At 43.8% G+C, this 13,862-nt stretch overlaps 1 protein-coding gene across 6 annotated transcripts in view; it reads left to right on the forward strand.

Moving 5' to 3' along the window:
• RPTOR (regulatory associated protein of MTOR complex 1) overlaps positions 1–12,829 on the forward strand; it is a 458,205-nt gene extending 445,376 nt beyond the window's left edge. For all 6 annotated transcript variants that reach the window (XM_048488432.1, XM_048488434.1, XM_048488435.1 and 3 more), the window contains 3 exons: positions 7,289–7,405; positions 8,325–8,454; positions 10,513–12,829. In XM_048488432.1, coding sequence (XP_048344389.1) covers positions 7,289–7,405; positions 8,325–8,454; positions 10,513–10,581 — 316 coding nt within the window. In that variant the 3' untranslated portion in view covers positions 10,582–12,829. The remainder of the gene's footprint in view (positions 1–7,288; positions 7,406–8,324; positions 8,455–10,512) is intronic.
• Positions 12,830–13,862: the final 1,033 nt, after the last annotated feature.

Below are 13,862 nucleotides of genomic sequence, written 5' to 3' on the forward strand. Positions count from 1 at the left end.
AAATGGTAATATTAAGGACCAACTGAACGTGGACTTTAGGAATATTGCCATGAATAGTGATCTTAGTTCATTTCAAAGGCTAGTAAAAGCTTTGCATAAGAGGTTTATGTACCTTGAAGTGAAATGGAGAATAACTGTGGATAAATGTCTAATCTCAGCACTTCTTTTTAGCAAAAGCAGCGCTTTGAATGTCAGTCTTGAATTGTCTGGGATGGGAGAATGGTCCATACTGGCTTCAACTTGGTTCTGTTGTTGCTATTGTTAAAGGACGCTTCTTATTCCTCTTTGCATGCAGCTTTTGTTCTGCAGGAACAGAAAAGGATGTTAAATAATCAGCACCAGATGCTGCCACAAGGGAAGTGAACTAGACATGAGTCAAATAGGCTCTCAAGTGCTCTTTCCCTTCTTGTGTCTTAGGATGGTTAGAACCATTCCAGGAATAGCATCCATCTAAGCCTGAGCAAGTTATTCCTAATTGTAACGGTTCTGCCATAGAAATTCCTAGTTGTAGGCAGGTATTTCAGATTTCAGACAGAATCTAAGACGCAACATTACGGTGGTTAGAATTTAGATTGATAAATAATGACACTGACTCATATAGATGGATTCTTTTGAGAAATCCATTGTGTTTCATGAAGAACGTAAGAACATAACAACAAGTACTTCAGGCAGCTGTCATGAATGGCACTCTAAGGCATTCTGAATTAGAGTAGCCTTCAGTGCTTGTCTTTACCCTCAGTGATTGTGCTGGTGGGTTTTGCAGAAATAAAATAAACAGTCACGTGCAGTATCCTCATAGCACATGCAGAATGTGCTGTTAAGTTTTCTCCTTGAAATATGGTGTGCTTTGTCACCATGTGACGGCTTCAGCCACTAAATTTGGCAAGCATCTGTAATATTAATTAGTTCCAATATAGCGATAGAATCTTGTGCTCACATTATGTACTCAAATCTCCTGTTTTGATCTCAGTTCATTTACAGACCCCCGAGGCCTTTTCCTCACCAGCATCTGGCACACATCAGGCAGCATCCTTTCAAAGCTTAGCAGCAAGCCATATGCACTCTGAGGAGACTTTCATTCTCTAATATCCGCAAAACAATACAGTAAAAAGCACATGAGCTGATGACGCCACTGTTGTGACAGTTTGGGAATTGGAATGGATCCATTGTGGGGGAAGGCTGCACGTGCATGCCTGACTCCCCTGTTTTGGAGACCCCCTTATAAGGTCTTAGGCGTGGAGCCATTCAGTGGCACACCCAGCTTAAGGCAGTTGGCTGGTTCTCTCCACCAGGTGACAAGGGAACAACTCAGTGGTTTGCTCCCATGTGAATCCTGGGACCCGGTTCACAAGTCCCATGTGCTCGCCGCCCCCCCCCCCCAGCAGCGCAAAGACGCTGCTTTTGAAACTCGCTCCCTGAGAGAGGTTTTTCAAAAGCGGCATCTTCCCACCAGCGCAGTGCGAAGTACACTGGCGTGAGGGCGCCACTTTTGGCCTCTCTGGTGTTCCCGTTCACCTACCTCTCCTCCCTGCGCAGCTCTGGACAGCTGGAGAGACACGCCCACGCTGCCCTTCGATCACTGGAGGTTGGAGGGCAGCGTGGGCGTGTCCCTCCAGCCGTCCAGAGCTGCACAGGGAGGAGAGGTAGATGAATGGGATGACCCATGGGACAACTCTGCGGGTTGCAGCAGCTTCGGCGCTGCCTGTATGAGACTGTGTGAACAGTCTCGTGTGTCCACCCGCATTTGGTTTGAGAAACTGCCTAGGTTTGAGAAAGTGTTCTCAGCTAATAGAACAAGAATAGCACTAAAAACAGGCAATACCGTGAAAAAGGCCAGGATCAAAATTTAAAAATTAGAAACAAAAATCATGCGCGCACACACACACCCCACAACAACGCACTGTCATAGCAGCCCAGTTGGAAATGTACTCAGTGGCTGATTACGCAAGGTTCCCACGACTTCAAAGAGAATTGGCTGGGGAGTCTTTGTTTCAGGGCATGTTCAGCATTGTTACCCTGTCTGCAGCAGGGCACGCATTACCTATCAGCTAACTTTTTGCTGGCGTCTGGGGGGCGCGATGTTTCGTGGGTTCTCTATCAAACATGCACACTTAATTTTTAATATAATATTTAATTTTTATCTTTAATCTTATCAATAGTTCAGTATATCTACCTATGGATGGATACTGACATAAAAAGTTGATCTTAAAAAAAAAAAGTCTGGAATACAGCATCTGTACACTTTGCCCAAACAGTGTTTATCTTTTATGGCAGAAAGTGAAGGGGGAGTAATGGTGGCTTACAAACCTCAAAACCGCAAAAGGACAACATGAACTGCCATTTGCTAAGCTCCCCAGGTTCATGATTGTCCATCTCCTGAATGTGCTGTAAACCCAAGCATCCAAACTGACGGACTTTTCCCAGTGTGGTCTGGAGTCACTGATAGTTTGGGTATAAAACTACAAGGCTGGAGACATCCCTGTTTGTTGATCAGATGCAGGGTCAAATTGGGTTTTTGGACTGATCGACTAGCCTTACTCGTGTTTTTTTTACTTTTTAAAAATGGTAGTAGCAATTTTTTGATCTATCAATATGATTATTTTTTTAAAAAAAATCTAAAGATCTAAAGATATGCAGGAGTAGGGAGGCCATGGGCAATTGAAATGATATGGCAGGACAAAAAGCAGGAAGTAGTCCTCAACAGGGAGGAGGGCGAGTGGAAAGCATGCAAAGCAGTGCAAGGGAAAGGGTGGGTAAGACTAGGTGTGCTGGCTGTGAGTGGAGGGAAGCAGTCCGGGGCAAAGCTGTGCCCACTGGCAAATCTGGCCTGCTCTGGCAGCGAAACAAAATTAAAATTGTGCTAGAAATGCATTTGCTTACCACAGAGAGAGTGGAAAGTGATAGCAGGGCTGGAGGAAATATGTCCATGCAAGAAATCTTGCTGCAGCAGACATTTGCCTCCATAACTTGTGTGTAATTGACTAGTATGCTTTTTCTCTCCTGCAACGCAGAAAATGTTTTTTAAAGTCCCAGAACAGCCATTGTTAGCAAATTGATAATAAGAGCAGTGGTGGAGGGGAGGACAGTGGTGCTGAAATATCTCCAATCTTTGTCCAAAATAGTTTTTCCTACACAAAGGCAAGTGGCTGTAGTTGAAATAGAATCTTGCAACCATGTAGGTGGTTATTGTCACAAACCTAGTAGAAGTGAATTTCCCTGACTTTCTTTTCTCGTTCCAGTGAGGGAGATGGTAGACTGTCCAGGGTCATTCATTTATCTGGGACCTTCAGGGGCTAGCCTTTGTCACTGAAGTCAGTCAGAGTCCTTCACTGGTCTCTCAGTATGAGATGAATAAGCCAATGGAGGAACTCAGAATGTAGATATCTTAAGCTAATGCAGCCTTTCTATCAGTATTCAGCCTGGCTCCCTGAAACACTTAACTGAAACACACAGTAATTGATAGATTCAGTGTACACTGGGTTCTTGGCACCTTAAAGGACACTTACTTTTAACTACAGAGCTAAAGATTTCCCATTACCTTCTGGTATATTTGAATATTGGCCTTTACATTATTTTGATGACATTCAAAGCTTTTGAATAGAGTTACTGCTTCTTTTTTTCTTTGCAATTTAAAAAAAATCCATTTATGGTCACTCTCCCTAATATGCAAGTCAGCCTATAGTTGAAATTGCCCTGAATTTAATATCCTGACAATCTGATTTTGAGCTTTTTGTAATTATGGTATCAATCGATTTTATGGCTTTCTTTTCCCTGCAACTTGTTAAACAAGCACATTCGCAAACTCATAAGATGTTGATGTATATGTGTGCTTAAATTATTCAGAAAGACACCAAAGATCAAGCCAGGCTTTTCATACCCCGAGCTGCGGATAAACTTCAAAGATTCCTTCTGACCCTGGCCCCCATTCCCTCATGCACCTCTGGGCTTTCCTTGGATCCAAAAGAGAAGATACAAGAAGTTTAATTAAAACATATATGCTGCAGCTATCGTCCTGTAGAGTCATGTCTGGTTCTCTCAGACCCCACGATTTTATACCTTCTGCCCCCAGCCGTCTGGCCTGCAAGCCTTACTGCTTTGCAAGGACATCAGAGACGGAGCTACCAGGGGACAGGGGGTGTGCATTGCCACACTTACCTTATTGAAACAGTGCAGGCTGGAGAAGCAGCCTGTTCCCTTCAGGCTGAAAATGGCCTGGTGGGAACTACACTTCCCAGGAGACCTTGCGAACCCCAAAGTCTCATGAGAAGTGTAGTTCCCACCAGGCTGTTTTCAGCCTGAAGGGAACAGACCGCTTTTCCAGGCTGAACTAAGGTAAGTGTGGGGAGAGGGGGCAGGGTGCTGCGCGGGGCGGGGGGGGGGCAGAAAACACAGAGTGCACACCAGGCGCAGTATGGCCCAGCTACACCTCTGAAGGACAAGTTGTGGTTTGTAACCAGTGAGAGAAAGGGGTTCTGTACACATCAGAGACACATCCTTTGTTATTCACACATCCCAGTCTGGTACTAAAAAGACATGGCCAGGCTAAACTCTAGTGATTCCTGAAACAAATTATATTCTGCTTTTGCAACAAGGCAGTTCCAGGTCTGTTTCTTATAATAAAGTGTTGAAATTGGAGAGTTGATAAGGTCAAGGAAGTTATAAAAACAGGAGCTGCTTAAGCATAATTATGGAGGTCCCCAACTTCCCCGTGGCAGAAAGTGCAAGTCTCATTTCCATGAATTCATCTTCTGACTGGTTAAAGTACCTGCATGCATTTGCATCTTCTGGCCTTCTGTTGTAATGTACGCTCAGTATGGAATAAATAGTGCAAGGGTTTGATAGATTGGGTGAAAGGGAGCTAGGTTTTTACAGTTTAAAAAAAAATTAAACAAGTTTATTTCAAACAAATTAAAACATACATGCATATAACATAACAATCACATACAAAAAAGAAACTCTGTTACAAGGTTATTCCTTGAACAGGAATACTCAAAGATGTAAAATATTGTCTTGCTATCTGGTTGACTTCACCATCCGTCTATCGTAACCTAATGTTATGATAAATAAAAAAAGACATTAGGTTACAATACGACTAATTCAAAATACTCTGTTCTATCATCTTGGCAACTATTTACTAACCAATTCTTATCTTCAGTACAGCTACATAAAGAATACATAAAGGAATTACTTGGTACAATTTTAGTGGTAACAAATACATCTAATTATCTCTCTATATATATAATAAACCTTTCATGGCAAACTGGTACCAAATTTATTCAAAAAATAAAATCTAAAGGCTAGGTTTTTACAGTTAACTATGCAAACACAATTAGTTATATTTTTCCATATATTTCCTTAATACTGATTTTTTTTCCCACTTACCGCGCTTTGGTATTTTGTGGAATAAAGGAACAGAAACTTGCTGGCTAGAGTAAAGGCAAGCAGATCTCCAGAGTTCAATGTGGGGAACGGTATCAAGAGTTTAGAGGTTCTCTGTCTCCTGACTTCTAGAAGCCCCACGTAGTTTCAGAACCTGAGCAAATTTTATTGACATATTTTTAAGTTATTCTCAACAATAAAAATGCTTGCACAGTTAACTAATTATGTAACTAATTGTTGAGATCCTGGTGACCAAAAAGAGTATTAGTCATCATTCTAAACATTAGTCACAACTACTAGTCTATTTATTTCCCACATTTCTTCAACAATGGAGCCATGAAGGCAAGATAACTTTTGTTGCCGAAGTTTGGTTACACCTTTTTCTGCCTTTGTCACTTTACTTGTGTTGTTTTAGTTAGTCTCTCTTTGCATTAGTAATTACAGAAAGAGGCTATATAAGAGGAGAAAAATTTGCCAGTTCTTATACAAACCTGATTATATAAGTCTTATATCTCAGTGATCATTATGAGACTAGTACCTTTGCTAAGAAATGCATTATTTCCACAATAGTGGAACTAGGTCTGGACATGCTGAGTCCCTAAACTGGGTCAAGTGTAAGGGGCCCCATGGCATTAGAAGACGAAGAGTTTGGGTTTATACCCCACCTTTCTCTCCTGTAAGGAGACTCAAGGTGGCTTAAAACTCTTTTCCTTTCCTGTCCCCACAACAGACACCTTGTAAGGTAGGTGGGGCAGAGGTGTAGCTAGACCAGAATGCGCCCGGTGCACACTCTGGCTTTTGCGCCCCCCCCCCCCCGCGGCATCCCCCGCTCCCCCCGGCACACCCCCATTGTGCCTCCCCTCGCGCACTCCAACCCACTTACTTTTAGGAGAGTAGCAGGCCAGAAGCCTGCCTGCGTTGCCTGGACCTGGTGGGAGCCCCTGGGAAATGTAGTTCCCAACAGGCCCAGGCAACACAGGCAGGCTTCCAGCCTGCTCCATTCCTAAAAATAAGTGGGGTGGTGTACCACAGGGGGGTGCTGTGGGGGGAGGGGAGAGGATTTTTCCGCCCCCATGTGACTAGAAATGGTGTGCCTGGTGCGTCCCCCCCCCCCCGCGTCCCCTGGTGGCTTCGCCACTGAGGTGGGTCTGAGAGAGTTCCGAAGAACTGTGGCTAGCCCAAGGTCACCCAGCAGGCTTCATGGGTAGGAGCAGGGAAACAAATCCAGTTCACCAGATAAGAGTTTGCTGCTCATATGGAGGAGTGGGGAATCAAATTCGGTTCTTCGGATTAGAGTCCACCACTCTTAGCTACTATACCATGCTGGCTCGTAAGCAAAGATTTGTATTATTCTAACAGTTGCATTTAATCGCTTTTGTTTAAATTAGAGATCTCTCATAATCTGAAGTCCTAAACTGTAGTTTATTTATCTTGTGCGTAATCGAGCTCTGGATAGAACCAAGGTTTCAGTTTTGTTTCTCTTAAAAAACCAACACTTTGAATATGTAGGAAGTGGTGAAGGGCTAGCTAGGTTAATCCAGATGGAAAACTGAGGGCTACAAAGTTTACTGTATCCGTTTGTGGTCTTCATTACCCATTCACACCACCATAGTTAAAGGCCTTCACATGGCAAAAATCAGACCAACCATTGTCAAGACAGTTCCCTGGCACAGATCACTTGATTCAATATTGCTCAATTTACAGTAAGGTTGTATCAAGAGCACTTTTGTGTTTACTCCTGCAGGATTTAGGGCATTGTATATGCTGCCTGAAACAGATTGCAATGCCTATGAAAGATTGATGAGCACTGGAACACCAGTTTTCTGGCAGTAGGGACCAGGATCTAGAACAGTAAAGTTTCTTTCCCTGGAACACGCAGGTAATAGTCCAATGTTTTGTCTGTTGGCAGTGTCAACGGAGATGTCCGTTTCTTCGACCCCAGAATGCCAGAATCAGTGAAGGTCCTTCAGATTGTCAAAGGATTGACAGCTCTTGATATTCACCCACAAGCTAACCTGTTTGCATGGTAAGTATCAAGTTGATACTGCCAAATACCCCCTCTTCCTGCTATAAGGGTGGAGGGTGAAGAAGCTCATTATTATTTTCACTCTCTTTGGTTGTCGTCTCTTTACCTGCCCTTTTTCCTCCCACACCATTCCCTGGATCTCAGACAGAGCATGTAAATCTTTTGCCGTGAACCTGTTGGTAGGTGGGGCTGTGCTGGAGGAATTCTTTATTTGATGTAGGGAGGGTTTCTATGCCAAGCATACACCAAGGTTCTTGAGAAATAAAGAGAGATAAATAAATTTATAACCATAAAATAATTATTTTATAAAATTATAACAGCCTGAAAACCAGATATTAAAAAAATAGATAGGTCTTCAGCTGACACCTATAGAGAAGGAGCCCAGCAAAGTTCCTGAAGAAGATGGCAGCCAAATCAGTCATATTTGTGGTACTGAGGAGGAGGAGGAAGAGTTTGGATTTATATCCTGCCTTTCTCTCCTGCAAGGAGACTCACAGGGGCTTACAAAGTAAGATCGCAAGCAACTCTAGGAGGAGGGTCCAAAACCATTATTGGGGGAATACCAGATGATGAAAGACGCTGATAGGAGGCAGACAGATCTCCCTGGGGAAGGAGTTCCAAAGTTTGGGTGCCACAGTGGAGAAGGCCCCTTCTCATTCCACCTGGGATAGCAGCGGCAACTGATGCAGGACCTCCAAGGATGGCCAGCATGAGCAGATACTGGTTTGGCACTTACATCTACTTGGGTTTCAGGGATTTAGAAACAGAACTCTCTGCTGATACAGGCTTTTTGCTTGGAAGCTGATTGAATGATACCGATGTCCATAGCTGACCCAATAGTAAACTAGCGTTGTCTGTAAACTTCAGTGGTGACCCTGTAGCATCATTAGTTTGCTGTGTTCTCTCTTTTCTCTTGTAGTGGCTCTATGAATCAATTTACCGCAATCTACAACGGGAATGGTGAACTGATCAACAATATCAAATACTATGATGGATTTATGGGGCAAAGAGTGGGTGCCATCAGCTGTTTGGCTTTCCATCCACACTGGGTCAGTTTCTTTTCTTACCTTAGAATGTTTCTGGCATTTGTCTAGAGCAGTGGTTCTCAACCTGGGGGTTGGGACCCCTTTGGGGGTCGAACTACCCTTTCACAGGGGTCGCCTAAGACTCCCTGCATCCGTGTTCTCCATCTGTAAAATGGATAAATGTTAGGGTTGGGGGTCACCACAACATGAGGAACTGTATTAAAGGGTTGCGACATTAGGAAGGTTGAGAACCGCTGGTCCAGAGAACAAGTGAAAAACATCAGCTGTCTCAAGGCCATCACATACGATTTCCGTTTTCAAAACCTACAAATTCATCCATCAGGAAAAGCTCAAATTCAATTACGGAATGGCTTTAGCGATCAGCACAATTTAAAAACATTTGCAGATTCTAATAGAATTCTGTTTGTTCACTTTGGGAGAGTCAGTAGAACGTAGAATTTTACAGCAGATGTTAGACTGACAAACAGAAAGGGATCCTTTGGGAATAGGGCAAGGTAGACGTGTGTCTGTGGATTCCCTATCTGCAGGAGATAAGCAAAAGAATGTAGTAAGAGTGCAAAGAAAGAGACATTTCTTGATGCTGGAGAAAATACTTCAGTGTTAATTGTCACTATAAAGGGAAAAGCCTAGTAATAAACAGGAGATTATGGTTGTGATGCAAGGAGCGCAGAAGTTCGTCCATCGCTCTGGTCACTGGAAATTTCCTATCAGCTTTTTCAACAGCCTGCTTTATATGTTAACCAGCAGCGTTTATATGTTACCCAGAAGCCTCTTCTCATAGTCTGGGCCTGTTGTGCTTTGGTGACATCTGTGTAGTATAACCTTATGAGTGTGGGAAATAACATGATCCCTTGCCATACCAGTGTTATCTTTCCTGGCTCCTGATATATTAGGTATTTGGTTATTGGGGTTTTTTAAGAGAAAGAGAAATTAAATTGTAAACCATTTGTACATCCCATTCCACTAGATAGTATGTTTCTCTGCAATTGCAGCCTTACTGGAGTCCAGATTCCCAGCCTTGCTACTTATGTGTACATGTCCACACTATTAATTGTACTGCCAAGCCTAGTTACTCTGCTAGTGGTAAACAACATTCTGGGTTTATGTGTATCCATCAATCTGTTGCTTTTCCTTAGTGTAGGGGTCTGCAACCTGCGGCTCTCCAGATGTTCATGGACTACAAATCCCATCATCCCCTGACAGCATGGCCAATTGGCCATGCTGTCAGGGGCTGATGGGATTTGTAGTCCATGAACATCTGGAGAGCTGCAGGTTGCAGACCTCTGCCTTAGTGCATCAACCTAGTTGAGCATTAAACAGGCATCACCATGCAGCCTTCAGAATGAGAAGTTGGTCTTTATTTTACATACTGAACTTTTCTTCAAGGATGAAAGCAAAATGTAGCAGCCCTGTTCATCAACATAGCAGAACCAAGCATGTTGACCCTGCCCCTCCACTGTTAATTAAATGTTCTGGGCCCATTCCTGCCTCTGTGCATTTGCGATGGATAGGTATAGCATGGTGTAGTGGTTAAGAACAGGTGGATTCTAATCTAGAGAACCGGGTTAGAGTCCCCACTCCTCCACCTGAGTGGCAGAGGCTTATCTGATGAGCCAGATGTGTTTCCACACTCCTACATTCCTGCTGGGTGACCTTGGGCTAGTCACAGTTCTTTGGCGCTCTCTTAGCCACACCTGCCTCACAAGGGGCCTGTTGTGGGGAGAGGAAGAAAAAGGAGCTTGTGGGCGACTTGAGTCTCCTTACAGAAGAGAAAGGTGGGGTATAAATCCAAACTCTTCTTCTTCTTCTCTATTGGCATGGGAGGTGGGGTGAGAAATGGAGTCTGAGTGTGTGTTGGGCCTGTACGCCAATATACCATGTAGACAGGACTACTGCCTAGCAGTGATGCCTTCGGGCCCTTTTTCTGGAGTTCTGAAAAGATATTTGCATACTCAGGGAGAGAGGGGACTGCTGTTGATGAGAACGTACCTGCTTGATGCTTTCTGTCATGTGCAAAGTGACTCCTGTGTGTACATATTGGTTTTTTTCTCTCCCCTGCAGCCCCACCTGGCAGTTGGAAGCAATGACTACTATATCTCAGTGTACTCTGTGGAGAAAAGAATCAGATAACAGTATGTGGCTGCTGTGTCAGAACAGGACATCTTCTGGCAGGCGGGACCATGTCTCACTCATGATGTACATAGTGAAAATATCGACTTGAATGTTTAGTGTTGGCTGCTGCTGCTGTGCGAACCCTTTAACTTGGACACCCCCCCCCCCCCTGATTTTAGCTACTGATGATTTTTTGAGTCTGAGGGGAGGGAGAGAAGCTATCACCTGTCTTTCAACACAGCCAGAACCTCCAGGAGCTACAGAAAAGCAACAGTTTGTACTTTGAGTGGGATCAACCTTCTGCCACCTGGCTGCTTCTTTGGTTCTTTGAAAACATGACTCTTCTGAATTCATTGAGATGATTTCTGCCTTGAAAATGGGTGGGTTTCCTTTAAGACGGGAATGAATTCAGAACTTATCTGCCGTTCCACATAGTTTATCTAGAACCTCTGTGGCTGCTACCTATCTTCTGCCAAGTGCTAGCCCTGGCATCCATATGTCAGTGGGCTTCCTGGTCTTGGATAGTCTGTGTATCTTTCTACTCTGTGTGCCACTAGCCACCTTTTCTAGCATTCACATTCCCACTGGAAATAAAGAGAATAGTGGGAACCCTAAGGGAGAAAAAATCTTGATGCTGCAAAAAAAAATGGCAGGGTTGGCTGCCACTATGGGAGGGGAAAGCAGAAATCGACCCCCACTTCTTTGGTGTCCATAGGGAAACCAGTGTGATGCATTTTTAATTGCAACAGTGCATGTTACGGGACTGGAGACCTTCCCCTCTGTGTCCACTCCATCCTTAAGTTGCTGTAACCACTGTCAGCTCCCTTTGCCCGCAGCAAAACCCCATAAGCACAAGAAATAGCCTGCTACCTCTGCTAGACAGCAAGGAGTTCGCTGATCATTGTACCACTGCCTTAAACCTCCCCTCCCCTCCCCTGAATGCTTTCCTTTTGCAGAAGTGCTATTATTCAGCTTGGTAATGGATGCAGATACCTGCACATGCATACAGATCAGACCCATTCCAGGCATCCCTCCCTCCTCCTCTCCAGGCATTTGCACCAAGGCAGTACAGAGGGGCAGCTGTACATACTTGCCCTACCTGTATATGTGCTTGCATGCATGTATGCTGACTGTAAGATAATTAATTACTGCTATTCCTTTCTCTTGAGAATGTTGGTTTCATCTTGCACACCATCCCTTTCCCATATAATGACAATTCCAATCCCTTCAGAAGCCCAAGGGAGGATAATCCCAAGAGGAAAACTGCATGAGTAGCGTAGAGCTCAAAGGCAAGGAGTCCTCACATAGGATTGCACGAGGGCCACCATAGAAACTGTGCAGCTGTCAAGGCAGTGGCTGTGCTACCCGCTGTCCTCAAAGTTGCTGAGAGTCATGGGAATTTAGTCTTCTCAATAATGTTGTTGATTACGATAGTACTAAGAGTAGAGAACTATCCTATTAATCTTTCATTATGGATGTCGGCCTTGCATTGCCTGCAGAATCCATCTCCTGGCTCTCCCAAACAAAGCCTGCTCTATGTTATTTTTTTGTACTCTGATAGCCACCATGCAGATTTTTGGTCATAGACCAAGGGAGATTAATTGTATAGCGAGAAACTTGCTTTGCAGTCCACCAAAGTTAAATTATGGGAATAATCAGGAGATGGTGTGACACACCCATCTGCTGGCCATCGTGTGAGTTGTGTGGGACATGCAGTCTTTGGCCCCAGTTGCCATGCCGGTCCTCTATGGTCAGTGGCAATGAACTCAGGGAAGGACAGAAAGATGATGGATTTTGCTAATGAGCATCAAGCCAGATTCTTGGATCCATTTATTAACTGACTTAACCAACACAGGTTTTAAAAGAATGGGAATATGTTTTTGTTTTGTTTTGTATCCTGTATCCAGCGTGTTTGTTTCAAGAACAAGATCCTCTGTGCTTCCTCTCAGCTTGAGCAGCCAGAACCATGGTTGTGGCATTTTTTTAAAAAAAAGAAAAACAAATGCCAGACGGTCAGCTTTCATCAAGCGGGTGTATGTGTGGGCTGTGCTTTTTCACAGGTCTGATATGGAGCTCTTAATCATGAAGTTTAACCAAGTCTCCAGAAGGCATCCTACCTACACAGTTCACTTTTCTCTATTTATTTTCCCCACAAGAAATTAAAAGGAAAACTACATACATTTAATAATAAACCGCCACAAGATTGTAATGTGAGAGTAAACCAATTAATGAAAAAATGGTTAATAAAATGTAAATGGCAAAACCACCTCTGGTGACAGTAGTCTCATTTTAGTTAATGGGCAAGGTAGCTCAGATTAGCAGATAACAAAATGGGAGATCTGCTCAGGACTTGGAGTGCCTCGGCCAGTCAACTGTATCTCAGGTATCCCAAGTTCTATAGCCTGGGATAGAGGAGACAGCAATATAAAAATAGTAGCACACCTGACTATCCTTACTTCTCAAAGCTCATTAGATTTAGACCTATATGGAATGGAAATTAAAAATGCGACCCTAAGCTTAGTGAGATAAAAATAATGACGAGTTCAATTGAATGTAATCGTAATAAATATTTATAAGGTTGCAACATGCCACTCAGTCTTCTGAAGCAGCCTGCAACACAATAAAAGCCATGCTGGCATAATCTGGACCAGCCCCACCCGCCTCTCCACCACCACCATTTCCCATGTATGTCTAATCCACAAGACCTTCTGACAGAACTGATGCAATAGTACAGATCTAGCGATCTCAGGAGCCTGGGGCAGCATCCATGGCTTTCTCCTACTTCACACTATTTTCACAACTATGTGAGATACATTAGAGTCAGAGTAAACTCAAAATCAGAGGGAGCATATGAACCGTAGGGGCTCCATAGTCCTAACACAATAGTCCATTGTCCAACATTACACTGGCTGTGGGATTTTCTGCTCTCCCCACATTTTGTTCACCCCACTTTTCCAGTGCTTCTAAGAGTGATGTGGAGGAGAATCAGGTGGAAGAGAATTCTTGGCATACATATATCACAGATGTAGTGAGAGAGAAAGAACTCCCTGAGCAAACTCTCCTTCACAGATGTGGAGCACGTTGTTGTGAATGCATGGAAGCTGTATGGAGTATTTGGCTGCTCCTGGCAAAGGGACGAGCAAAGTAGCAGCTGTTATTTCTGGCACCGCACATGCAATCACTCTTGACTTCTTATTTTGCTTCCCTATCTCAACAGCTGCATTGACTTCTGAGTCACCACCTTACATTGAGTTGTGCCCCTTATAACATCAGCTGCCTTCTGAGACCTGGCCTTGTGG

This window comes from Sphaerodactylus townsendi, linkage group LG03, assembly GCF_021028975.2.
Source record: "Sphaerodactylus townsendi isolate TG3544 linkage group LG03, MPM_Stown_v2.3, whole genome shotgun sequence".
NCBI classification, from domain to species: Eukaryota; Metazoa; Chordata; class Lepidosauria; order Squamata; family Sphaerodactylidae; genus Sphaerodactylus; species Sphaerodactylus townsendi.